Source organism: Epinephelus fuscoguttatus, linkage group LG17, assembly GCF_011397635.1.
Source record: "Epinephelus fuscoguttatus linkage group LG17, E.fuscoguttatus.final_Chr_v1".
Taxonomy (NCBI): domain Eukaryota; kingdom Metazoa; phylum Chordata; class Actinopteri; order Perciformes; family Serranidae; genus Epinephelus; species Epinephelus fuscoguttatus.
This window is the reverse complement of record NC_064768.1, coordinates 18,559,350-18,582,817: the sequence shown is the minus strand read 5'-3', so window position 1 is coordinate 18,582,817 and position 23,468 is coordinate 18,559,350. Positions and strand designations below refer to the sequence as shown.

At 41.5% G+C, this 23,468-nt stretch overlaps 1 protein-coding gene across 1 annotated transcript in view; it reads left to right on the top strand.

The window, feature by feature from the left end:
- LOC125904247 (TGF-beta receptor type-2-like) overlaps window positions 1–23,224 on the top strand; it is a 31,708-nt gene extending 8,484 nt beyond the window's left edge. The window contains exons 3-7 of the mRNA XM_049601530.1: window positions 1,246–1,436; window positions 7,169–7,944; window positions 8,721–8,862; window positions 19,381–19,505; window positions 22,064–23,224. Of these exons, the coding sequence (XP_049457487.1) occupies window positions 1,246–1,436; window positions 7,169–7,944; window positions 8,721–8,862; window positions 19,381–19,505; window positions 22,064–22,243 (1,414 nt within the window). The 3' untranslated portion in view covers window positions 22,244–23,224. The remainder of the gene's footprint in view (window positions 1–1,245; window positions 1,437–7,168; window positions 7,945–8,720; window positions 8,863–19,380; window positions 19,506–22,063) is intronic.
- The last annotated feature ends 244 nt before the right edge of the window (window positions 23,225–23,468 follow it).

The window sequence follows — 23,468 nt, the reverse complement described above, 5'->3', positions numbered from 1 at the left end:
GCCAACTGTATCACTGTGCCGAAGGAAGTGTGCATCTACTCATGGGGGAGAGGCTCATGCCTGTGAGAGCGGGGGATGTAAACGTTGGTGGCATCTCCTTGGCTGAGCTGTAACATTAGCTAGCTCAGTGGTGCCTGATGATCCGTTTAGCAACAATAGCTTGGTAGAAAGAAAATAGTTCCTACATGAAACTGCTAACACAAGGTCTGTGAATCATCATGAGTAGTCAGGTCATGATTCCTGAAAGAAGACATCGCTGTTGAGTTTTTCAAATGTATTTTTTGTGGCACTTTGAGCACCACAAGACAAGTGTCATCTAGTTCCATTATATTCAAGAGAGGGCAGACATCTCTACAGTCAATATGTCCAACTCTCAACTCACACCAAAATGATCTAGACTGATAAATAGCACTACAGGTAAGAGGAAAAATATGTAGTTTTGATTTTGTGCTGAACTTTCCCTTTAAAGTGGAATGAACATTTCTGATACTACACGTACAAAGAAAGAAATGAGGAAACGAGGGCACTGTGGATACTCTTATAAATAAGATGAGGCATAATTTCCTCCCAGAGGCCCTGAGATGTCTTCCTTGAAGTGACCTTTTCCTTTGAACACTTTGTCAGTCAGCATCCTGGTGAAGACTGTTCGCTGCATTATGACAGCAGCACTCATCAGCACCGAATCTGACTCAGAGTGTGAGAAGCAGCAGGAGGCAGATTTGTATCGGTGTTAAAAGCTTAAGGCTGTGTTGCTGTTTCTCATTATATTAGCGATGTTGCAGGCATGTTCTGAGCTGAGGTCAGCAGAAAGCTAATGACACATGGACAGCAGGACCTCTTTAAAATGTTCCTCACAACTCCGCGGCCGATGCTGCCCAGCAGGAAGCCACATTTAAATATGTATATTTGTGCAGGTTCAGGGTTTTCCTTGTTTCCTGTTTGTTATGGTGTTTCAAAATCTGGCTGTTTGTGAATGTGACCTCTGTATTGCAGTCATTTACATAATGCTGAGACTGTGGACTGCTGAAGGAGACAAATACGCCGTTTACAGTTACCACTTTATCACTGTACGGCTTAAAAAATTGCATTATTTGCACAACTGCAGACCTGCCATCATTGCCTTCTTACATGATAATACAGATCTCTGAAAAGGGGACTTCACTGCCAAAAGAGTGAGCCGAGGCTACAAATCAAACTTAATCCAGTAAACGGCAGTATTTTCTGTGTGTGTTTTCTCTTTCCAAGGAGGGCGAAAGATGACAATTTCACCTTTGATACAGTCTGCCACAACCGATCTCAGAGACTGTACGGCCTGGCCCTGGAGGATTACAACAACAGCAAGTGTGAGATGAAAGAAAGAAAGGGCATGGGCTCAGAGTTCTTTATCTGCTCCTGCTCGGAGGATGAGTGCAATGAGCAAATCTTCTTTAACTCCAGTAAGTTAAGACACAATTATTTTGCCTATAATCCTTTATTTTCACACACTCTTGAGCTTAGTAAGTTTCTTCAGCCAGTGTATTTTTTGACAATTGTGACTTTTAAATTGCAGTGGAAACCTTTCATAGTGATCACGTCTCTGCACGTCAGATTGATCACCATAAGCAGATGATTATTCTAATCAAATATTTTTCTTTTTCTTTATTTCTCATGCAGATTAAACTCATAATTGATATTTGTATATTTATTACCTGACTATAAAGTAATGAAACAGACAGCTTCAAGTTTCAAAATACAGCCATGTGCATTTACATGACGTGGGTGTCTTCAACCACAGGTGCTTTCCGTGCGCGCATTCTTTTCTGTTTCCATCACAGGCAGCTATGACTGGTACTCGTTGTCTGAGTAGACTACACGAGGTTGCCTGAGGAACACCAAGTTTCGCTGCAGCATGTTATCGGCTTGTTTTGACAGTTTGATGAAAGATTCGAGGAGACTGACTCCGTTTTTCGTTGAGAGAAAATGAATTCATTTTCCAGTCGTTTTTTCAATGTGCATGCAGCAGCAGCCTCAGGTAGCCAGATGGAAGCAGACTGGTTATCATCAGGCAAAGTATCATGAAATTCCATAGTTTTTAATTGTTTTTCATATATCCTCCATGTATGAAGAGACCCAAATGATTACTGTAAGTGGACTACTTGATTACTTCATCAGCCTTTATATAGAAATGATTCTGTCGCAAGCTTTTCGATCCATAGAGGCCACTGATCACTGTGACAGGTATAACTATAAGCAGTTTCCACTGTATTTCTATAGTGATCTGGTAAGATGCATCAACTGTGCACTGGAAATACCATATTAAAATGATACTTCACCCACAAAATGACCATTTGTATATCAGTTATTCACGGCGTGCTACATTGAATTTGTGTTTTTCTCACGTCTCCACGGTGAGTGGAGGATCCAAAAAAGCACAACATTCTTGACGAATTGAAGTGAAACATGGGCCACACTTAACAACAGCAAAACTATATCAAAACGTCTGTTTCCAAACTCTCATTGCGGTCATGCAGTATACCCCAGGTCTCATTTATCCAGTTGTATGCTCCGTACCTCACAAACACATGCATTTTCACTAATACATTACAATATAAAACACTTCTGCCTACGAGTAGCGTTCCCTGAGCGTGCAATGAGCAGAGTTCAAATGCACAAGGCATGCTACTCAGCCATGCATGAGACTGTTTGTGCTGACATGTTTTAAATCTCAATCAAAGTGCTTTGAGTGGATGGGAGACTAGAAAGTGCAGGTCTGAGCATATGACTGGATAAAGGAGACTTGGATTGTACTGCAAGAGTCGTGTGAGTCGAGTTTGTAAACTGACCTTCACGAATCTAAGGTAATGTGGTGAGTTATTGATATACAAATGATCATTTCGTGGGTTGAGTATTCAGAAGTTCCAGAAATGCAATGATGATAAACTCTTGTCTTCCTGAAATTAAAGGAATAGTTAGACAGTTTTTACTGCAGAGAGTTGGATGAGATGTTACAGAGCCAGGCTAGGTGTTTCCCTCTGTCTTTAGGCTAAGACAAATGGCCGCTGGCTGGTCTTACATTGAACAGGCAGACATGAGAGTAGTATCAGTCTTCTCATCTAACAGTCAACACACAGAGAGAGCACATAAGTTTTATTTCCCACATTTCTGACCTGTTCCTTTAAGTCGTACAAAGTTACATAAGTTCCTTATTAGTGCTTCTCTCTTGCATTCTTTCACAGTGGAGCAATAGTGCAGTAACAACTGTGTTATGCATGTAAAACTGGGACTCTTTGGTTCTTACATCTGTGCAACATAACATGGTAACGTCATAGCCCCGGTCGGCCTAATATTATTATGCCAGTTTCTATCAGCTTGTCATGTAAGGCGTCATGCATGAATGCTAACATGTGTGCACCATAATGCTCTCCAGATACATGATTGCAAACAGGTCTTGCAGACATTAGCTTGTAGACTCCAGTTACAGCACTGGTCCTGGAATCAGATGTATTTTGACTACAGCATCCAGGCAATAATAACACAGAGGTACATTTCTGAGACCTGGCTGTGCGCAGAGAGCCAAATTGAAAGCATCTGCACAGTGCGAACCACGTAATGGAAATACATTTGCTTGCCGTTGAGAATGTCTGTGCACTGTCTGTAACTTCTCAGTGACTAACACGAGGCACTGTTGTAATGAAGGAGCTCAAGGCAACAATTCCAGTAAATTTGGGTGAATCTACCTCTTCCTCTTCGAGGTAGTGACCAGTGACTCATTGTCCAAAACATTTGATTCTGATTAAACTCTCACTTATGGCTTATTTTCCACACAACTGAAGGATGAATTGGGACACTGCAAAAAACATCTCAAAGCCAAGTTACAGGACATACTAAGTTGTTTGTCACGTACTAGCTGAAATACCTCATAGTTGCCACAGTAACGGTGAACCCTGTTTCCACAGAACTGTACCACTGTGGTGACAAGTGGGCTAATGGTGTTAGAAAAATGCCTAATTTCAGAATAACAAGCTTAAACAAACATAAAGGTTAATGAGTTAATCTACCAGTACACCTGATTTTAAAGTTTAATCAAGCTTAAATTATGCTTACTGGAGGCAAACTGCACAAATGCTTATGATTTGTGCTCTTTATGGCTGTTCCAATCGATCAAATTAGAGAAAACAAGGCCACTTTAAGTCCTGAAAGGAGGGAAGTAAAGAAAAAGTCACACAAACTTCCGTCTTCAGTCTGGAGGACAGAGTCAACAAATGTCAAGAAGTTAACGTTAAAGCTTTGGGTTGAAAATGCCTTGAGTTGGATGCAATTTCAATGTGCTGTGACAACTTCTGTGTGTTTTTAGCCAAGACCCAGATTTTTAACTGTGTTAAACCAGGCCTTTGGGAACAGCTGACCACACAGGTAGAAATAGTAGCTAATATTAGCTAAGGTTAGCTAGTAGCGTTAGCTTGACAGCGCTGCATCCATTTACAGAGTTAAGACAGTTATTCAAGCACATTTACTATCCCAGCAAAAAAAAAACCAAGATGGTGGTCGTTTCAGACTTAAACCCAACCGCAGACAATATGCTTACAGTCCACCAGACTCTTGTACACTTTCATCGGCTCACTGTGTAATGTTAGTAACATCAGGATGTCTGGAGGACGAGGTAATTTGTAACGACGATCATGTCCACACCAGGAGCATTGTTCACATTGTGGGAAAAACTACTGTTGTTTTGTTTGGATCACATCTAATATGAGTTTTTCTGATGATACCTGCTGTCTCCAGGGTCATCCAACCCTTTTATATAGTCACGTTCCTCTCTTTTGAAGTCACGTTCCTCTGTTTTGAATTCATGCAGTATATTAATTTGAAGCATCCTCTGGCACAAGAATTTCCTTCAGGATAAATAAAGTTCTATTGAATTGAATTGAATATGGATTTATCAATTTTTGCCCTCCATCTGAATTTCACATGCCATAATAGTCACACGATTGTAAACAAGCTGCTAACATTTTGCTGGAGGCTATGTGCCAGACGATTTCTTTGCTGGGAGCAATGATTTGGAGTCTCTGCTGGTTGCCTGGTAGCCTCACAATGATGACAAGACGCTCAGCTCGGTGTTTCCTTGTGTTACCTGTCTTTATGCTTAGCTAATTAAGTATTGTAAGTAAGCAAACAAACAAATTTCATTTAAAGAATGATTTGAGTTTACAAACAAGACCTCAGAGCAAAAACTTTCAAACTGAGAAACAACAAAACACACTGTGAGTCACAATTTTTGCCAAACAGAAGTTTCTCCCCTGAACATTCAATATTTCATCCTTTAAGTGAGGGTTTTTGGCAGAGGCTGAGAGACTCCCAGAGGCACAGTGACAGGTTTGTTGTGAGAAATAGCCTCTCACCCTACGAAAATAAAAACAAACTGTCTGGGGCCATGTTGAGGATTTCAGACATGTGGTTTCCTGTTTAGAAAAAAAGAAATTAGAGAGAACCAGAGGGCTTGACTGGATGCCTTCCCCATTCGTCTTCCTCCCTTATTTCAACCTGACTCTGCTCCTCACATCCACACCTGCCTCTCAAATGAATTTCTCATCAGTCTTTTAGGCAAAATGGAAAAATTGTGAGCATATTTCTCCTTTTAAATCTGCTCCTTTCTCACGTTTTGCAACCCAAATCAACTACATTTAAAAAAAGATGCCTTTAACAGCTGCTAATTTAAAACCTTCAGGAGAGTTGTATTGCATCTTAGCAACTAGACAAGAGGTCGTATAAATGATTAAATTTAGAACCCATCAAACTGTAGACCGGTCTGGCTTTTCTTTTTCAGTATGTTGTGTCTGGTGATATAGTTTTTATAGGTCCGTTTATGGCTGCAGCTTCAAACACTGGACCATAAACGCAGCACAAGCATAAACTTTCACTGTTCGCCCAAACCGTAGCAGCTCCAGACACACCACCACCTAAATTATAAGAATACTATAAAGAGACACAATATGTGGTCGACTGGGTCAGGGTTTGGAGCGGTTTGCATTTGTGGCCCAGACGCTAACTTTAGCTTTCTGATGCTTATAGACATTCCACAGAGAGAGACGGGTCAGGTTCCTCTGCTGCTCTGAGAATATTACTTTACTCTTAAGATAGACAAAAACATACAATCTGCTGAGACGGAATTTGAGTTTCATTTCTCTTGCATTTTGGAAGACAAAGTGTTTTCGAAATACTTACATGGTGTTCACACAGAGAAAAGAGAACAATAGAAGACCAATTTTATAAACCTGTGTTGAACTATACAAATATCATTGGCAAAGTCTTCATGTAGTTTTTGATCATATTACACAATCTTCCTTTAAGAATTTGTGTCATATATGAAGACTATATGGTATGATCAAAAGATCCAGATGGGCTACTAAACAGAACTTTTGTAAACTGCTGTTTAAGGTCCAAGATGAACTTTTAAAACCTAAGTCATTTGTTTTGGGGCACTTGACACACTGACACACTGTATTATCACTTTGCAAAGTTTGAAGTGCACAAGTTTGTCAGTGCAAGTGACATCTTCACATTACACAGTGTGGTTTATTTGGTCACTTTCCAAATAGAAATATCAGTGCAGGTTTAAAGGAATGCTTCACCCATTAAATGATCATTTATATATCAATGACTCACCCAACATTACCTTGAATTCACAAAGAAAGCTGTGTTTTTCTTGTATGCCTCCCCGACGAATGAAGAATCCTGTCTAACAACTGCAAAACTGCATCAAAGCATCTGTTAACAAACTCTCACACAACTCCTGCAGTATAATCCAAGTCTCACTCATCCAGTCGTATGCTCAGTGCTTCCCAAACACATGCATTTCTGCTAAAAGCCTACCATTTAAAACACTTCCACATAAACAGTCTCGTGCATGGATGAGTAGCGTGTCTGGGCAAGTGTGTGTTCAGGAGTTCTGCTGTCACTCACCTGAGCCTGTCGCTTCCTACTCATATGATTTGCTGATGTTAAATGCAGCCTCCACTTAATAAATTCATAAATAATTTTTTTCACATTGGAGGAACACAGACTTCAGCATGCCACTGGATGAGTAATTGATACACAAATGATTATTTTGAGGTTGAAGTATTCATTTAAATTTAATTATATAAATGGTTGCATCTTTATAATCCTAACCCTTTGGCTTTTGTCCCCTCAGACGTGGATTCCCAGGTGGTGGCAGTCATCTTAGTAAGCCTGGTGCCTCTGCTGGTTATGGCTGTTGTTGTCATCACTTCCTTCTACTGTTACCGGGTCTACCGCCAGCGGCAAGCCAACTCCAAGCGCAAGAAGGGTGCTCCGCTGGACTTCAGTGACGCTCACGCCATAATGATAGACGACGAAGGCTCAGACAGTAGCTCCACGCATGCCAACAACCTCAACCACAACACAGAGCTGCTGCCCATAGAACTGGACGTTCAGGTCGGAAAAGGACGCTTCGCAGAAGTTTACAAAGCCAAGCTTAAGCAGGGCTCCTCGGTCAGCGAGGAGCAGGGCTTTGAAACGGTGGCCGTTAAGATCTTCCAGTATGAAGAGTACGCCTCCTGGAAAAATGAGAAAGAGATATTCTCAGACGCAGACTTGAGACATGACAATGTGCTTCACTTCCTCACAGCAGAGGACAGGAAGGCACAGAGACAGTGCTGGCTGATCACAGCCTACCAGCCCAGAGGGAACCTCCAAGAGTTCTTGATTCACCACGTCATCAGCTGGCACGACCTGTGGCTGCTGGGGAGTTCGCTAGCGAGCGGAGTGGCTCACCTTCACAGTGACCACACCCCATGTGGTCGCTACAAGGTGCCAATTGCACACAGGGACATTAAGAGCTCCAACATACTGGTGAAAAGTGACTTGACCTGCTGCCTGTGTGACTTTGGCCTCGCCCTCCGCCTGGACAACACTCTATCGGTGGATGAGCTGGCCAACAGTGGGCAGGTAAAGCCTTCTAGTCCTAAATTTTGTTTTTATTTGGTATTTTTTTTACTTTTAATCCCCTGTGAGAAAAAAAAGTCCTCTCCAGATATAGTTTGAGCTGGCGCCCCAGACACAGGCCATTCCCCGCCCTGCCATATATTTCTTTGAAGATATTTATCAGACCTTGAACAGAGCTGCGCCATCAATCAAACTTTTCATTTCTGATCCCCATCACGCAGGGACACCATCTCTAAATATTTGGCAGCCTCTATATCTCGGCCCATAATGCTGATAGAAATGGTGCTGTAAGTAGTCTGAGGTGGTCGTTTTATTGCAGTCACAAGAAAAACAGGCTTGATTGATTCTTAATGGACTCATTACGCTGATGTAACAGGCCAGAGTCATAGAAGACTGTTATAAAAATGACTCATTATAAAAAGACCTCACCCTCTGCTGTGCAGCACACCTAATGCATTGTAATGCCCCTAATGCATTGTAAGAAAGCGTGAGTGAACACATTTTCCAAGGCGGTAATTATGTGAAGACAAGCAACGTGTTGTTGAGCTCAGAGCTACCTTTGTTTTTCCAATTATTTTATACTTCAAACATGTTTTGATTCAGATAAACGTGATGCGACAGCTTACAACAGCACAAAATTACCACCTGTCACTTGATTAATGCAGGTAAATAACTCTTACCGCTAAGATGGACTTCTTAGCTTTAGCCTTTTCAGGTAAACAACTCCTGTATGGTATCATGGACTTTAATGAAATCTTCGTCACTCTGTTTTTTCCCAGGTGGGTACAGCCAGGTACATGGCCCCAGAGGTCTTGGAGTCCAGAATCAACTTAGAAAACATTGAGTCTTTCAAACAGGCCGATGTTTACTCTATGGCGCTTGTACTGTGGGAGATGATCTCCAGGTGTAACGCAATTGGAGGTAAGTTGTGCTGGTATTTTCTTCTTTAATTCTCAACAAGGAGGCAAATATGGTTATTTCTAAAGATGTGGAACTACTCCTTTAATTTTATTTCACTCCGTTGCTGACCTCTAAGTGTGTTTTTGTGTGTTTACAAGTGTGTTTCTGATGCAACAGTGTTTTGGGGAGACCTGCTGTAAAGGAATACAGTACATCATCCCTTTGTTTTTGTTTTTTTAGTGTGCCCCCTTGGTAGGGTTGGATGTCGAACTCTTTTAAGGGTACTGCCGGAATTATGTTGGTACTACTGAGTCTCAATTCACGTTAAATCCAGCAGCGACAAATGTTGGTACCTAACAGCACATCTGGGTGAGAACATGAGTTTTACACAAGACATGGAAGTGTTGCCAAATGCCCTGAAGCCTGGAAGCCAGCAGCGGAGCTCCACGGAGCCGCTGGTTTCCACTTCAGACAGGAGGCGGAAGCGGCCCAAAGCCAAGAAAACGGCCAGGGAGCTCAGCAGCTGCTCCGTTGGCTTCCCAGCAAGACAAAATTGTCGCTGCAGCACCGATGTGTCATGGTAGCTTCGGTGTCCAGTTCATTTTGTTTTCCACATTATTTTATAGCCTACTATCACTACTAGAGGAGCAGATACACACACATACATACACACAAGCAGACAGACAGACAGAGACAACATATTAGCTCTGTGTGGGATTTTAAAAGAGCAGAGAAGCAGAATTACCGTGGGCACAGGTACCGAATTCCAGGTACCAGCACTGGTATTGGTGTTGTTTCTGGTTCAATAATGAACGTAATTCAACATAACAGGAGTAACTGATATACAAATGATAATATTGTGGCTGAAGGCTTTCTTTAAACATGATACAGCAGCACATTGCCCAGTGTACACACAGTAAACATCACATGTGACCTTTAGTTAATAAGAGACATAACCACATTTTCGTTGGTAAATTAGAGATTAGCCTGAGCTGTTGGGAGTAAAGGAAATCAATAGAAGCACTGATTGATGAAATTCTCTTTGGGGCCTGTGTAGATATCCTTAGAAATACTGTAAAAGGACAAATTGCCTCCACGGCTCACTTGACCTCTGAGGAATTCAAGCTCATTGATGACTTGACCAATTAGGAGCGCAGTGACCACCTCCACCTTGAGCTCACTTACTAGATGTGTGACACAGTGCAACAGGACTTATGTGCGTGTCGTCCGCGAGCCATTAATCACGGTGGGAACAAAATCTAAAAGTGTCAAACACACAATCCATCTTGTAGAAGTCTCAAGGATCAGCCTTCACTTTACTAATGTAGCGTTACTTGTGTTTGTCATTCTGTTGCAAAAACAAGGCCAGGATATGTGCAAATAATAGAAATGGGTGATTATCTGAAGGCAAACCACAGGGCAGCATTTCACGTCGACACTCGGCCATTTGTTTTCACTTCCCTTTAGTGTCTCTGTGGTCCAGTTTGTTTCTGCGACTGCTCCTGTCTCCATTGTGTCAGAGCAGTGATTGAAAGCAGGGGTTTGGGGCACAAATGCTTCTACTTTGGCGTTTTCCTGTTTTGCCCCCATGATCACCCCTGGGGGCCCTCCTTGAAGTGTATTGCAGTTACGCTGCCCAAGAGTCCTCTGAAGAAAAAACATGGCAGAGTGACCCACAATCCCACATGCTTTTCTTTTCCAACAGCAAGAATATATGTTCTCTGTCGGTACACCTTTGAAAAGAAAATAGACCATTTCCTGTTTTGCAAAGAACACAGTCCCCAAGACACGCTGTTCTTAGACCAAAGTATGGATGTCTCCTTTATATGAGGATGTTTTGCGGCTCATGTCTCTTGAGAGCGAACCAGACAGGATGCATGTTGGTAGAGATGGACTAAACGAATCCAGGCTAAGTTTGTGTGGCTTTGCTCAGTTTCCTCTTGAGGGATTTGAAGGACAACAACTTTATTCATCCCACTCATCCTCTTCCATCCATTTCATTCATTTCTCTTTCTCTTATTCCCCTACTTTACATTTATTTAGATCTCTACTGAGACACGGTTCAGGGGAGCATACATTATTCTAGTCCTAGATAAATACATTTTTCTGAACAGCATTGCATAGATGAGAGATGGGCAAAAAAGAATGAACAAATCTTTTTTAACAACTCGTTTAATGTACCAGGTCAACCTGTCAAACAAGCCTAGTGCTTATGTAACATGCCATGAGGTAGCGCAGCACTAAATGAACGAGCAAGGACCGATTACATCAAACGCAAGTCTAGACCCGCACCAGGCAAGGCCAATGGTGCATTCATGTGCTCCTCAGATGGCTTCTCTTCCAACTTCGGTGTGCTCATGAGCTTTAAGTTTAAATGTGGAAACAACAAAGACGCTACAAAGTAGATGTGTTGTATGTTATTGCTCATATCATTTAAACAAAATGTTGACAATGTGAGGTGAGCCATGAAACATGATCAGGAACTCATTTTTCAGATTATTCTGACGCCACATGAATGCAGCACAAAGCTGTGGATGTAACTGGGACGTCTGCCACTTGCAAAGAATGACACATCGCTGGTCAGTGACATTTCTGTAACATCCCATGGAGCTGTCAAACATTCATGTACGGTATCAGACTGCCACAAAAAAACTGACAGTATTTTGCAAAAAGTATCAAAACTCGAACAAATCGGCACATTTACATACATCAACTCAAAAGAGCCGCTACTGTGAAAAGACTCGGTCTGCCCATCACTAGCACAGAAACTTCTAAACTTTTATCTCAGTTTCCCAACAGTTTTCTGTCTCTTTCTTTCCTGAGGCAGGTGAGGCAGCAGTTAATTACTCTCCCCCTGCACCGAAACATTGCAGACAGCCATCCAGCTTTGCTCACGCCGGCGAAGACAGACAGGGAGGACAGGCTAGCGTAGATTTACTTGAGGGAGGCGAAGCAGAGGGGTTCCCATCCCACCCCTGGACCAGAATTGAGACGAAAGATAGGAGCAGCTGGAATACCTCATGTGTGTTCCTGCATATCTCTATCCGCTTTTCTCCAGACTTGGCATCTCTCCGAGACAGGCAGAGGGGTGAAATCTGCAGTTCATTAAGGCCAAAACCCAAGGAGGCATTCTCATGCTGAAAGGTTAAGATGTTGCGCAAACAGAGCCAGTCTCGTACATTGATAGACCCTGAGGAAGGTGGAAGGAATAAACTGCGTAAATGAGATGCAGTAATTTGGTTTTGCTCCACTGGCAGCTAAAAACTCTCCTTGTGGATTGTACGCTGGCAGAGATCTGGTATTGATTCTGGAATCAGAGTGCCCTGAGGGTAAAAAACTGATGTGTTTACAGAGTGTACTTAAAGAGTTTCATGCTTTCACACCGTTGGCCAAGTCGTCCCTGGAGGTCAGTGAGTCACTGATGACACGCTGAGAACTCACCTCCTTTGAGACAAAATATGAACACATGCACACACACACACACAAAATCAGAGTGACACATCCCAGGGCATCATTATAATGGCTGAGGTGAAGCCCTGGTTTCCTCTCGTCTCTGATGCCACCTGCCTGTGTGTGTCTGTGGAAGACAGATGTCTGATCAGCGCTCTGCGTCTCGGTGGCTGGCAGCCACATAGCCGGCTCTGTCACAGTTCCTGGGGCCGTGGTCTGATCTGAGATCTGCCAGGCGAGAAGAACACAGCCGTCTGTCTGCAGCGCCAGTCAGCCAGCCATGAGCCATCACTTTGCTTTCTTTATCTTCCAAGACTATGAAGACACAGGAAGAGTTAGAGTTAGAGTGAGAGGGAAACAGAGAGATCAACACACCTCAGAGAGAAGGAGAAGTTGGATTTGAGGCTCAGGCCTTTTTTTTTTTTTTTTTTTATCTCTGCCTCTGTTCCCTAAAATGTCTCTCCTGTATAATTTAGCTGGTCCAGATTTAGGGCTTGGAAAGACTATGAGGGCGTTCCTCAGGCGGGTGGGGCTTCGTTGGGGGATAATAGTGGAGTGGTGTTGGATGTGGAGCTGCAGACGGAGAAATGCCTTAAGTCCCTAGAGGGAGAGGTTGGGCTAGACTGGAGAGGAGGAGAGGTTAGGGCAGCTGCTCTCCAGATGTCAGAACATCAACTCCTCCAGGACTGGCGGGTCTGATGGTCCTGTGTGTGTATGTGTGTGTGTGTGTGGGGTCTGCCATCATCCACATTTGGGGAAAAAAAAAAATTGGATTTAAAACCACTTGATTGTGGATGAATTAGGGACAAAATGTGTGCGCCCAATTTGGTTTCACTGAAGTTGCATCCAGCGTGAGCTAAAATAGTTTTCCTCTTTAATGGGGTTAGGTGAAGGTTAGGGCATGTACTAGCTATAGTTAATGGTAGGGTGAGCCTCCAGTTTAAGTCAGTGCCATATGTACAAAAGCGAGCTCTGCTAGCGTGTAATGCACATGCACACATCTGTACTAAATGACTTTAACAACCTGTGAGGAACACAAAACAAGTGTCACAGCCACCGCAGCCTAATGAAAGCCAGCAGAGGCGGCTGGGAGTGGATTAGTCAAGCTGCTGTTGCAGACTCAGACAGACTTTGGGAAACAGACAGTGTTATTGTGATCACATTACTAATTTATTTCCAAGCACATGTTGAAACTCTGTTGATCTGTTTTTTCCGCTTTATTTATGTGTTTTGGTGAAAGGATTCCAAGTCTTTTGGGGGGGGAGGGGGGGGGGGGGTATTTATGGTTTATTGAGCGTAATTAGACAAAAATGTTAACTTGGAAGTGCAGTGGAACAAGAATATCAAACAAAATATCCGATGCTGGTCTGAGTTATGCTTGCTCTCAACTTTGTTGTAATCATTGAGGTGGTTTGTGTTTCTCTCTTTCTCTTTGTTCTGGCCGTGTTTGGCATGCCAGTGCAGTTTGACCATTGATATCTAAACATACACATCTATGTGCTGCTAACTGAAGACTCAAGTAACATGACTTGAGTCAGACTTGAGTCACAGATTTAATGACTTTAAGGCCCTGACACACCAGGCTGATATGTAAGAACTAGTGGCAATGAAGGCCAACAGTTGCATCTCTTAACATCTCATTAACACCTGTGTCTCATCCAAAAAAAATGCACTGAACAGTGAACACACTGCAGAGACTTCAGCCAACAGCCAACTCACACGTGTTCTGCACCTGTGTGAGAGGAAATAACTCTCCATACCAGCAGGCGGCAGTAGTCTGTGTTCATCATTCAAAAAGGAAGTCAGGCAGGACAGATTCAAAATGCTTCTTAGCCAGTTAGCAGTAGCACATCACATAACAAAGAATATTTATAATGCACAAGTGAACAATAACACAAAAAATGACAAACCTTTTCTGTAAAAGAGCTCGGCAAAAATCTCAGGCCCTCCTGACTTTAGCTGTTTGTTTGCTTTCTTCACCTCCATTTCTTTTCTTGTCCACTGAGCTGCCAGTCAGAGTGATTTCTGATGGGCTCCATCATCTCTGACGCTGATTCAATGTGCTGAATCAGGCGAAAAATAGCGGTGTGTCCTGCAAGGGCAGGACACACCGCAAAAACTAGGGCAACAGACATGAACCAAAACCCCGACATCAACCAATGGCTGACCGTGGACTTGGCGTGTCAAGGCCTTTAGACTCAACTTGACAAAATCAAAAAAAAACTTTCAACTCAACTCGGACTTCAACACCAGTGACTCGTGACCTTACTTGGACTTGAGCCTTTTGACTTGAAAATACTTTACTATACTCTAAGCCCAAAGATTAGAATATATGTTATTTATAAAGTGCACCAAGAAACAATTAATATTACTTAATTTCCTGGGTCAACTATTGTTAACTATTGTCAAGTTACCCGGATGTCAACAAAAACTAAATTGCAGTATGCAAAACTTGCGAGTCAAAAATTAAACTGTGAAACTGCAGGGTACAGGGTATGACAGTGGGGCTAATATTAACATAGTTAGCAATTTAATGGGGTTGCTTTTAGCTAATTGCGGAACTAGTTAGTTAATAGTGCTATATGCTATGTGCAGTGTCAGCACTTGGCTTCGGTAGTGTCATGGTATTACAGTAAACTATTGCATTTAAAATTCCAACGCTGATTTTCAACACCATCAAAAATACAGACGCTCATCGTTTAATTCTCTCTGTACTGGAGAAACTGCAGTGAGGATTTTTTTGTGTGTAGTGCACATCATGCACCACCAGAGATCTGTCTGGTGCAACAGGCAGCTGAGCTGACTGCAGGTGGTGGGGATAACGTTACAGGACTGTAAACAGCCGGCCCGCAACAGCAGAGAGAGGGACAGATTTAAGGATTTATTTTTACTGAACCAGAGCTGGTGATTGTTGCAACACTGGACTAACTAACAGTTTATAAGATTAATCAAGATGATTTTGTGTGTTATTTTGTTACTGTTCACTTAGATTGAAGTGCATATTAGGCTAGTCTTAGTTCTATAAAAGAGAGAAACTTGAATTCAGAAGGTGTATGGATGTATTTCTCTGTTCAATAATGACATAGTTGTGTAAGGATATTAAACTTCTTGAGATTATTGTGAGTTTATTGTTTAGTTATCAAACTGAAAAACTAAAAAGCTTGCAGAATGTAGTAAAGTCAGGGGTGAGTGAGGTGCAGCGCCGCACACAAATATCATCATATACCATATACCCTGGGAAAATTTCAGAAAGGTATAAATGTATGAAAATATTCAATCCGCCCAAACCTAGTCAGCACTACTTTTTTATGATTAAGTTCAGTCGCACCTGTTTTAACAAATAAAAACGAATTTTATAATGCATGTATGCTTTTTGTGAATTTACAAAGGCATTTCGGTGAAGAGCACATTATGATTTGTTTAAGACTCAAAACTGAAAGTGTAGGACTCAGGACTTGAGCGCAAAGACTTGAGACTTACTTGTGACTTCCAAAACAATGACCTGGTCCCACTTCCGCTGCTGGGGCTTTAATCAAAGGAGCATCAGCACGTGGTCATTCCCTGAACGACACTTAAGAGGCCATATAGTCATTAGCTTTGGAAACACGGCTGTACTGTCAGGGATGTATGTCACAACGCTCCTGAGGGGTGACACTCACTGAGTAGTTTCCCCAGTCTGCCATTGTAGCTAAATTCAACAGAATTTCTCTTGGCTGCAGATTCACAGACAGTTTCTACAGACATGGCTGACAACTGGTTAGGAAAGTAGACATTAGGGATGAAATATGTGCTTGCAGTGCAAAATTCACATCACTACATGTCAGCTGTTGTCGGAGACGCAGTGTAAGTTCCTCATTGTTGCCGTGCTGAACTTGTTACATTGCTTCGCAGAAATCTTGTCAATATGCAATGTGTGACTTTTGCAAACCACAGCATTCCTCACTCGCCCTGTGTTGTGTTTTTCAATAGCTTTTGCGAGTTCAGAGTTTAATTTAAGGTTTGCCTGGAAAAACCATCTTCCCTTTTAGGGCAGGGCTGGCCAATCTTTCCATCCTGGAATACACACTTTTATTTACACTGCTGCAAAGTGCTCAGGAGTGTGATTCATATGTTTTGGACCCATTGTTTGGAGAAAAACACAAAAACATGTTTGCCTAACAGTTTACAAAGTGGATTTACAGTCCGGGATACAGTTATATAATCCTGTCAAAACAAGAAGAAACATCTGTCTCACTTTTTCCTTCAATATTGACTGACAATTAGGTGGAGCCACATTTGAGCTTTAATACCAAACCAAAGAGAGAAAAAAAGGAAGTTTCACCTTTTGAAAAGAGTCCTCTGTCCCACTTGTGTGTCCCAGAAGCCTCCAGTTCCTGTCTGTGGCATCATAACTTCCTGTGAGCTTCTTTTTAACGTGTTTTGAAAGAGCGACATGAAACAGTCATCTGGTTCTTTCTACAAACTAAACTAAGTGGATGGTCTGTTCCTGTAGTTTAGACATGTTAGCACAGTGGCTCCTAACCTTTGTCATTAAGGACAGTCAGTAAACTGATGACCCCTGACTAAGTGACATACTTTATGGATATTTTCTATATTGAATGCAGTATGGAGCAACAGATAAACTGAACAATAAACGCAATACCTGCAAGAAGTTTGTGTAGAATGAGAGATTATTATTCCTGATATTTAAGAAACTTTTCTCTGTGTGTATTATGTATTATACATTTCTATTTTTAACAGTCATACATACTTAATAGGCTTCTTTTCTGGCCAAATTCAGTGTTTTCTTCTCCCTGCTGCTTCGCCATTGTTCTATTAGCTCTTGGGATGATTTAACTGTGTGTTTTTCTAGTGCAGGATGGTTCTTCTTTAGCAGAGAGTGAAGGCTCTGTGAATATAGCTCGTATTCAGGTCTTCGCTGTGCCTTTACCCTGAGAGATTTCCTTATACAGCTGGAAAATCATATACAAAAACGTATCCATTATGTAATACTGACAGGAAATAATCTGTTTAAAATCCATCCAAATTGTTTATTTTACACAAACTTCCTGCGGTTATTGGATTCACAGTTTGTGCTAATGTGCAGTTTATCAGTTGTTCTGTACTGTTATTGTTAAGCATTTAATATTATGTGAAATATCCATAAGATATGGAGGACAAATCTGCACTTTGCCTCTCATTCTATATATGTTTGCAACCTGTGTGTAGTTAGAGACAGACATACTGTGTTATAGCAGCAGTTGATGTGCAGTCAGTGCCTACAACCAGAAACAATAACCAAAGAAACAACAGAAACAGTTGCTACTATAATAAAATGTAAATGCAACGTCCAAATAAAGACAAATACTTTAAGTTGTAGTTGACTAATTACAAGCACTTTCTTTGCTATGTGTATATTTTGCAGCTTAATGACACTACAGCAGCGACACTATCACTTTAAGAAGTGTCACTGTTTCTCATTCCTATCATTGTTAGTCGTTAGTGATGATACATATCCGATTTCTTGAGTAAATGTTATTCAACATTATTTCCCAGTAATGAACTGTGCGTTTTGACTCATGCCACTGACGCAGGTTTAAGCTTGTACTTAGATGTACTCTAGAACTACATATCTGTCTCTATAGGTGAGATCATGAAGGCTATCCATTCTGATGTAGTTGTTTCAGCATATGAGAGGGATTATTGTGTTTAACAATAATCAACAGTGACAGTCCATTTACAGCTTTCAAAGCTGCCTTAAAAAAAGAAGCGTGAGATAACATATTGTTATCTGTGTCTGTTTGCTGTTTGAAGGCTTCCTGTCTGTGTCTGTCGAGGCATGTGATTGCCATGTCATCGTCTGGTCACCCTTTAGATATTTAAAGTCCCTTTTCAGACATGTGTATTTAATATTAGTGTTCTGTTTACTGTGGTTTTCCCACATATTCATTTAAAAACAAGTGACCAGTACAGAGCAGTTAGTCTAATGCTAACATTAGCATCAGAGGAAACATTGAAGAGATTCAGCCAGACATGTTTGAGCCTCAGATGAGGAGTGTGGAGTGTATTGTACACTATGCAAACTTTTACTCTACCAATGGTAACTCTGCTCTCTGTACCAACAAGTTCACTCTGCGCTGGAGGTTTCAGGTTTCTTTGTTCCCCGTATTAAACAGCGATTGGCTTTGGTATTAGTGACGTACCTAATCTATCTTGGACAGCACAGGTTTGAATCTCAGATTTTAAGGACATGCGCAGACATATCCCCCTTCAGTAGAGGAATAAGAAACAGAGTCAGAATAATCAAAGTCAGACATTTTAAGGACATATACATAAGATAAATCCACATTTTTGACTTTAAAATCCACTCAAATTATTCACTTCGACATTCTTCACACAGTCATGTGGCTCATTAGGCTTTTCTTATCTCCATGGATTCTCTAACTTTGTTTTTTTGTGTAAGCAAACCCTCCACACTTCAAAGCAAATTGGAATTTGATTTGTTGTTTTACTTCAAGGATACATTAATTCATGTAAAAATAAACTGTCTTTGGAAACTCTTGACCCACAGTCTGCAGGCTGTATCCTCCACACCAGTGCTTTGAAATCTCGCCCTGACTAAACTCAACTGGTAAATTGGCTTTGACAAGCACTCTGGATTTTGTTGTGCATGGGAGCTGACACAAAGCCAGAGCTGCGTTGGTGAGATACTTTAAGCCCATCGACGCTGAGGGTGAAATTGTGATAATAATGAGTGTGTCTCTTCAGCAAGTCTCCCCCCTCTGCCCTCCTATCAGCAGCACAGGATTCTTTAGTTGTTTGTGCTGCTTCAGTGCTATTTAAAGTTTGCAACCTGCAGTTTTAATTTAGAGCGCACAGTGAATCCTTTGAGAGGTGTTGTTGATGTGAGCGCTGTGGGGCACTGCCATCTGATCTCGCCTCTCTGTTCAACAGAGCTGTAGCTTTCACTAGATGTGGCTCTGTTTCAAAATGTATTGCTTGTATAAATAACCAAAGCTCACCTGTTTGATAAGGGCACTGGCTAATTTTTCCTGTTTGTGTGTGTGTGTGTGTGTGTGTGTGTGTGTGTGTGTGTGTGTGTGTGTACAGAGGTGAAAGAGTACGAGCCACCCTTTGGGAACCTGAGGGAACATCCGTGTGTAGAGAGCATGAAGGACAGTGTTCTCCGAGACAGAGGAAGACCTGAGATCCCCAACAGCTGGATCAACCACCCAGTAAGAGGCACCACACACACACATGCGCACACACACACACACACACACACACACACACACACACACACACACACACACACACACATCCATGCTGTCTGTGGCAAACTGCTGCTGAATAACTTCATGATCTCATGTGGGCTGAGGTGACTCTATACTCACTCATGATCTCAAAGCCCTTTGAAATGTTTCAAGATCTGATGCTTGATGTTTAAGATTCAAGTTAAAATCTACTCGGATATGTCCACATTAATGATCTGATATTTTCAAAGACTCTTATTTGTGTATAGTCTTTTACACTTTATACCTGTATGGTATTGTTGGTTTAGGATTTTAATATAGATTGTTGTGACTTAATTCCAATTATGTGTTTTTGCAACTTTGCTGTAGTTTAGTTTACTGCAGATGTGAATTAGCTGTTGTTAAGAGTCTCTATTTTGTGTACTATCTCCTATAAATAAACATACAAACAATAAATAATCCAGTCCTGTTGGACAAACTACAGCATGCATCATGTAACACTTTTTGACCAAACAGATTCAGGATTAAAGAACCAGAGGAACTAAACTCAACAAAACTGGGAACTAAAAGTCCCCACTGTGCATTCACATTTGCATTTTCTGGCAGTAATTAGGCAAATTAGATTGTTGACAAATGAGACACAACTGACACAATTTTTTCAACAACACAGAGTCATCCTGTTGTTATCTGCCTTCTGCTAGGAAGTGTTGATACGATGCAATCTTTGATTTTTGTTTGATATCTGGTGACGGCACATTTCCGATCCATCGTTAGCGCGGTTAGCTTGTTTACTACATTACTAACTGTCACTGTCACATAGAAGTCCCATTGAGCCCTGTTCAAACTCTTAAACCCTATGTGGAAACAAGAAAGAAATAAGTCAAGTTGGAGTCGGGTACAGACCTTGTTCTTTCTGACACAGCAGGACATATTCTAGTCCTTGTCCAAATATTAAAATAGTGTCATTCAGCACTTCCTTATTATTTATTTATTTATTTTAATGAAGCTGTACACAAGCTGAAGCAGCTGCCATGTCTGTGTTCAACCTGTCAGCAATGCTTTTAGGCATTTCCCTGTTCCTTTAGGTCATGGCAAGATGAGTACTTAAATAAGGTGTTTTTGGACTGGAGGAACTTTTTCATGTTTCTAAGAACCGCACCACGAGAACTAGGAGCAATCGTCATTTCGAGGGACTTTTTTAGCTCCTATTCAAGAGTAGGTACTCTCCTAGCACAAGAGGCACCGTGAGTCACCTCAGTGTGAGATAACACAGACAAATAGGCAGACAGTGAATCCAGGTTTTACTGAGCATATATGTGCCGGTGGAAATACAACAGCATTTTGACTCATCAAAGCTAAAGTGGTGTTGCTATACCAACCGCTGGCTGGCTTAAAGTATGTCACTTCAGCATTCCTATTGGCGGTGTGAAGGCAAACAGAATAAACAAGCCCTTGACGGTTTGTAGTTCGCGGGGAGATTCCCAGTTGGGCAGTTCCTCTCGGGGAGTCACCAGAATTGTTCGGTCCAAATGCGCCTGCAGCTTCTGCCTGCAAATATTAATTTCATTGTAAATACTTAATGTGATCAGCGGGAATATTAGCGACTGGGGATCATAAACAGATAAGTGGTTATCATTGCAAACTTAAGTTAAGATACAGTATGTGTCTCAACAACTTTGTTAGAGCAGCACCTGTTTTCTGTTACAGCAACAGCACCCTGTGGAGCTTTTGACCTTTAGTGGCACTATTGAGTAGGTTTTTATGTCCTTGTTTTGTCTGTCTTGTGCACAAACACGAGGATGCACATACATAGAACAAACAGACCCAGTTATTTAAATTAGTAAAAAGACGCTCCTGTCATGGAGGGGCTTCTGACTACAGTGGCCATTGCGCAAACGCAAACAGCCCTATCTAGGACCAGTGTTTGGTTTACTGTAACATGGTGGTGCAACATGGCGATCCCTGTAGACGAGGACCGGCTCCCTTGATAGTTATTTCCAGGTGATTATACACTGAAGAAAACATACATATTGTGTTATATTCTATTTCTGCCAATAGATCCCACTTAATCCTACACACTGGACCTTTAAAGAACTGGCTTTGTAAATGTTTTATGAAGCAGAAATTGCACTCAACACATTTGTTAGACCTCAAGGACTCACAATCTATTTTGGTGTTTACACTAAATGTAAACATAACTTTTGTTTGTTTTCGGGAAAACTCCACAGGGCACCTTTAAGCTTACTCACATACTAATTCTGTTTTGTATTGTCTTCTAATTATTTCCATTTAAACAGATGTAATATAAAAGAAGCATTTTAACTTTCATGCACGGAGGATTTATTGCAGGATTGTTGCGTTTGTCGACATTAGTTTGACAAACTGCTGGTACACAGGCACAGATTGACAAACACACAGATGGAAACACACATGAACATTCGTAGTTTGAGCTTGAGGTGATGATATTCTGTCTCAGTCAGACTCGCCCCAAGTCTGTATTACTGACTGATTATATCTGTGCTCCACTGCTCCCCGCGCAGGGTATCCAGATGGTGTGCGCCTCCATAGACGAGTGCTGGGACCACGACCCGGAGGCCCGTCTGACAGCCCAGTGTGTCGCTGAGCGCTTCGACGACATCGAGTACCTGGACAAGCTGTCAGATCGCTCTGACTCAGAGGAGAAGATCCCTGAGGAAATCTTAATGGTGGATGAGAAGTAGAGCTCAACAGAAACACTGCCCCCACCAGGCTGACAGAGGAATTACAACCAAGCAGCTGGGAGAGAGAGGAATTCCAGTGGACGAGTTGTTTGCTTTGGGTTCGTCAGAAATGTGTAACAGAGGAGGAAACTGGAAAAGCATGTAGATGAAACAGAACTGATACCAGAGATGGACTTTGATAAATCAGGACCAGCTGACAGACTTGATTTTTGTGCTTCTACGTGCTTCAGAAAGCAGATCAAGTCATAAACAAACAGCAAAATTACATTATAAAGCTTTTTTAACCAAATACTATTTGCACTTTATCAGTATCTATGCACACCAAGTGATATATATTCAGTGTCTTTTTGTTCTGACAATACATCAGGTATAGGAAATAAAGGAACAGAACATATTTAGAGAAGAGGGTTAAGGGAGCAGTGTAATATATAAAGAGAGTTAATGACACTAATATTCCCTTTACAGTTATTCGACTGCAAACGTTTTCCTAGGTGGCCTTGGATATATATATATATATGTCTGCGCGACTGGATTCAAAGTGCAAGCATAATTTCTCGTGGCGTGAAATGGAAATCACCTACAGCCGGGAAATAGAAAAGCCATCCAAGGCGGTAATCTGCAGGGGAAGCTGATATCATATCTCAGAGACTATGAATTGTAAAATAAAGACCGCAAATTTAGCCTGAAAAGGAAAAAGGGAACAGATATATACTGTGTGTGTGTGTATGTGTGTGTGTGTGTTTGTATGCATGTATTCCTCAGAGGACTCTAGAGAATAAGGGAATAGAGATATGTATAAAGGACTCTAAACAGGAAGTTCCAGCCCGCTGCCTACAGTATGCATATGCTATAAAGCTGAACTTCTTCTTTGTACACAATTTATTAGAGCAAAGGGAATTCTGATCCAGCGCTCAGAGAAGATCTATATCAAAGTTGTTTTTGTATAAAAGTGTAAAGCCATAATTAAAAGTGTTACAGGTCTCAGTGTGTCGATTCTGGTGTTTTTATCGCTATCACATTGCTTCATTCTTTGACCTTGGGTGCCACTTATTGTTCCTCTAAGGATGTCATGTGAGCTCATTGGCAGTTACTGTTGATTTCATATTGTGGACCACTTTCATATAAACCTTTTTCAGCTCCACCCTGACCACTTAACCTAACAGTTAGAACAAAAAGAGGCACAATACTATTCAGTATCCTCCTATACCTGAAGCGACATTATGTA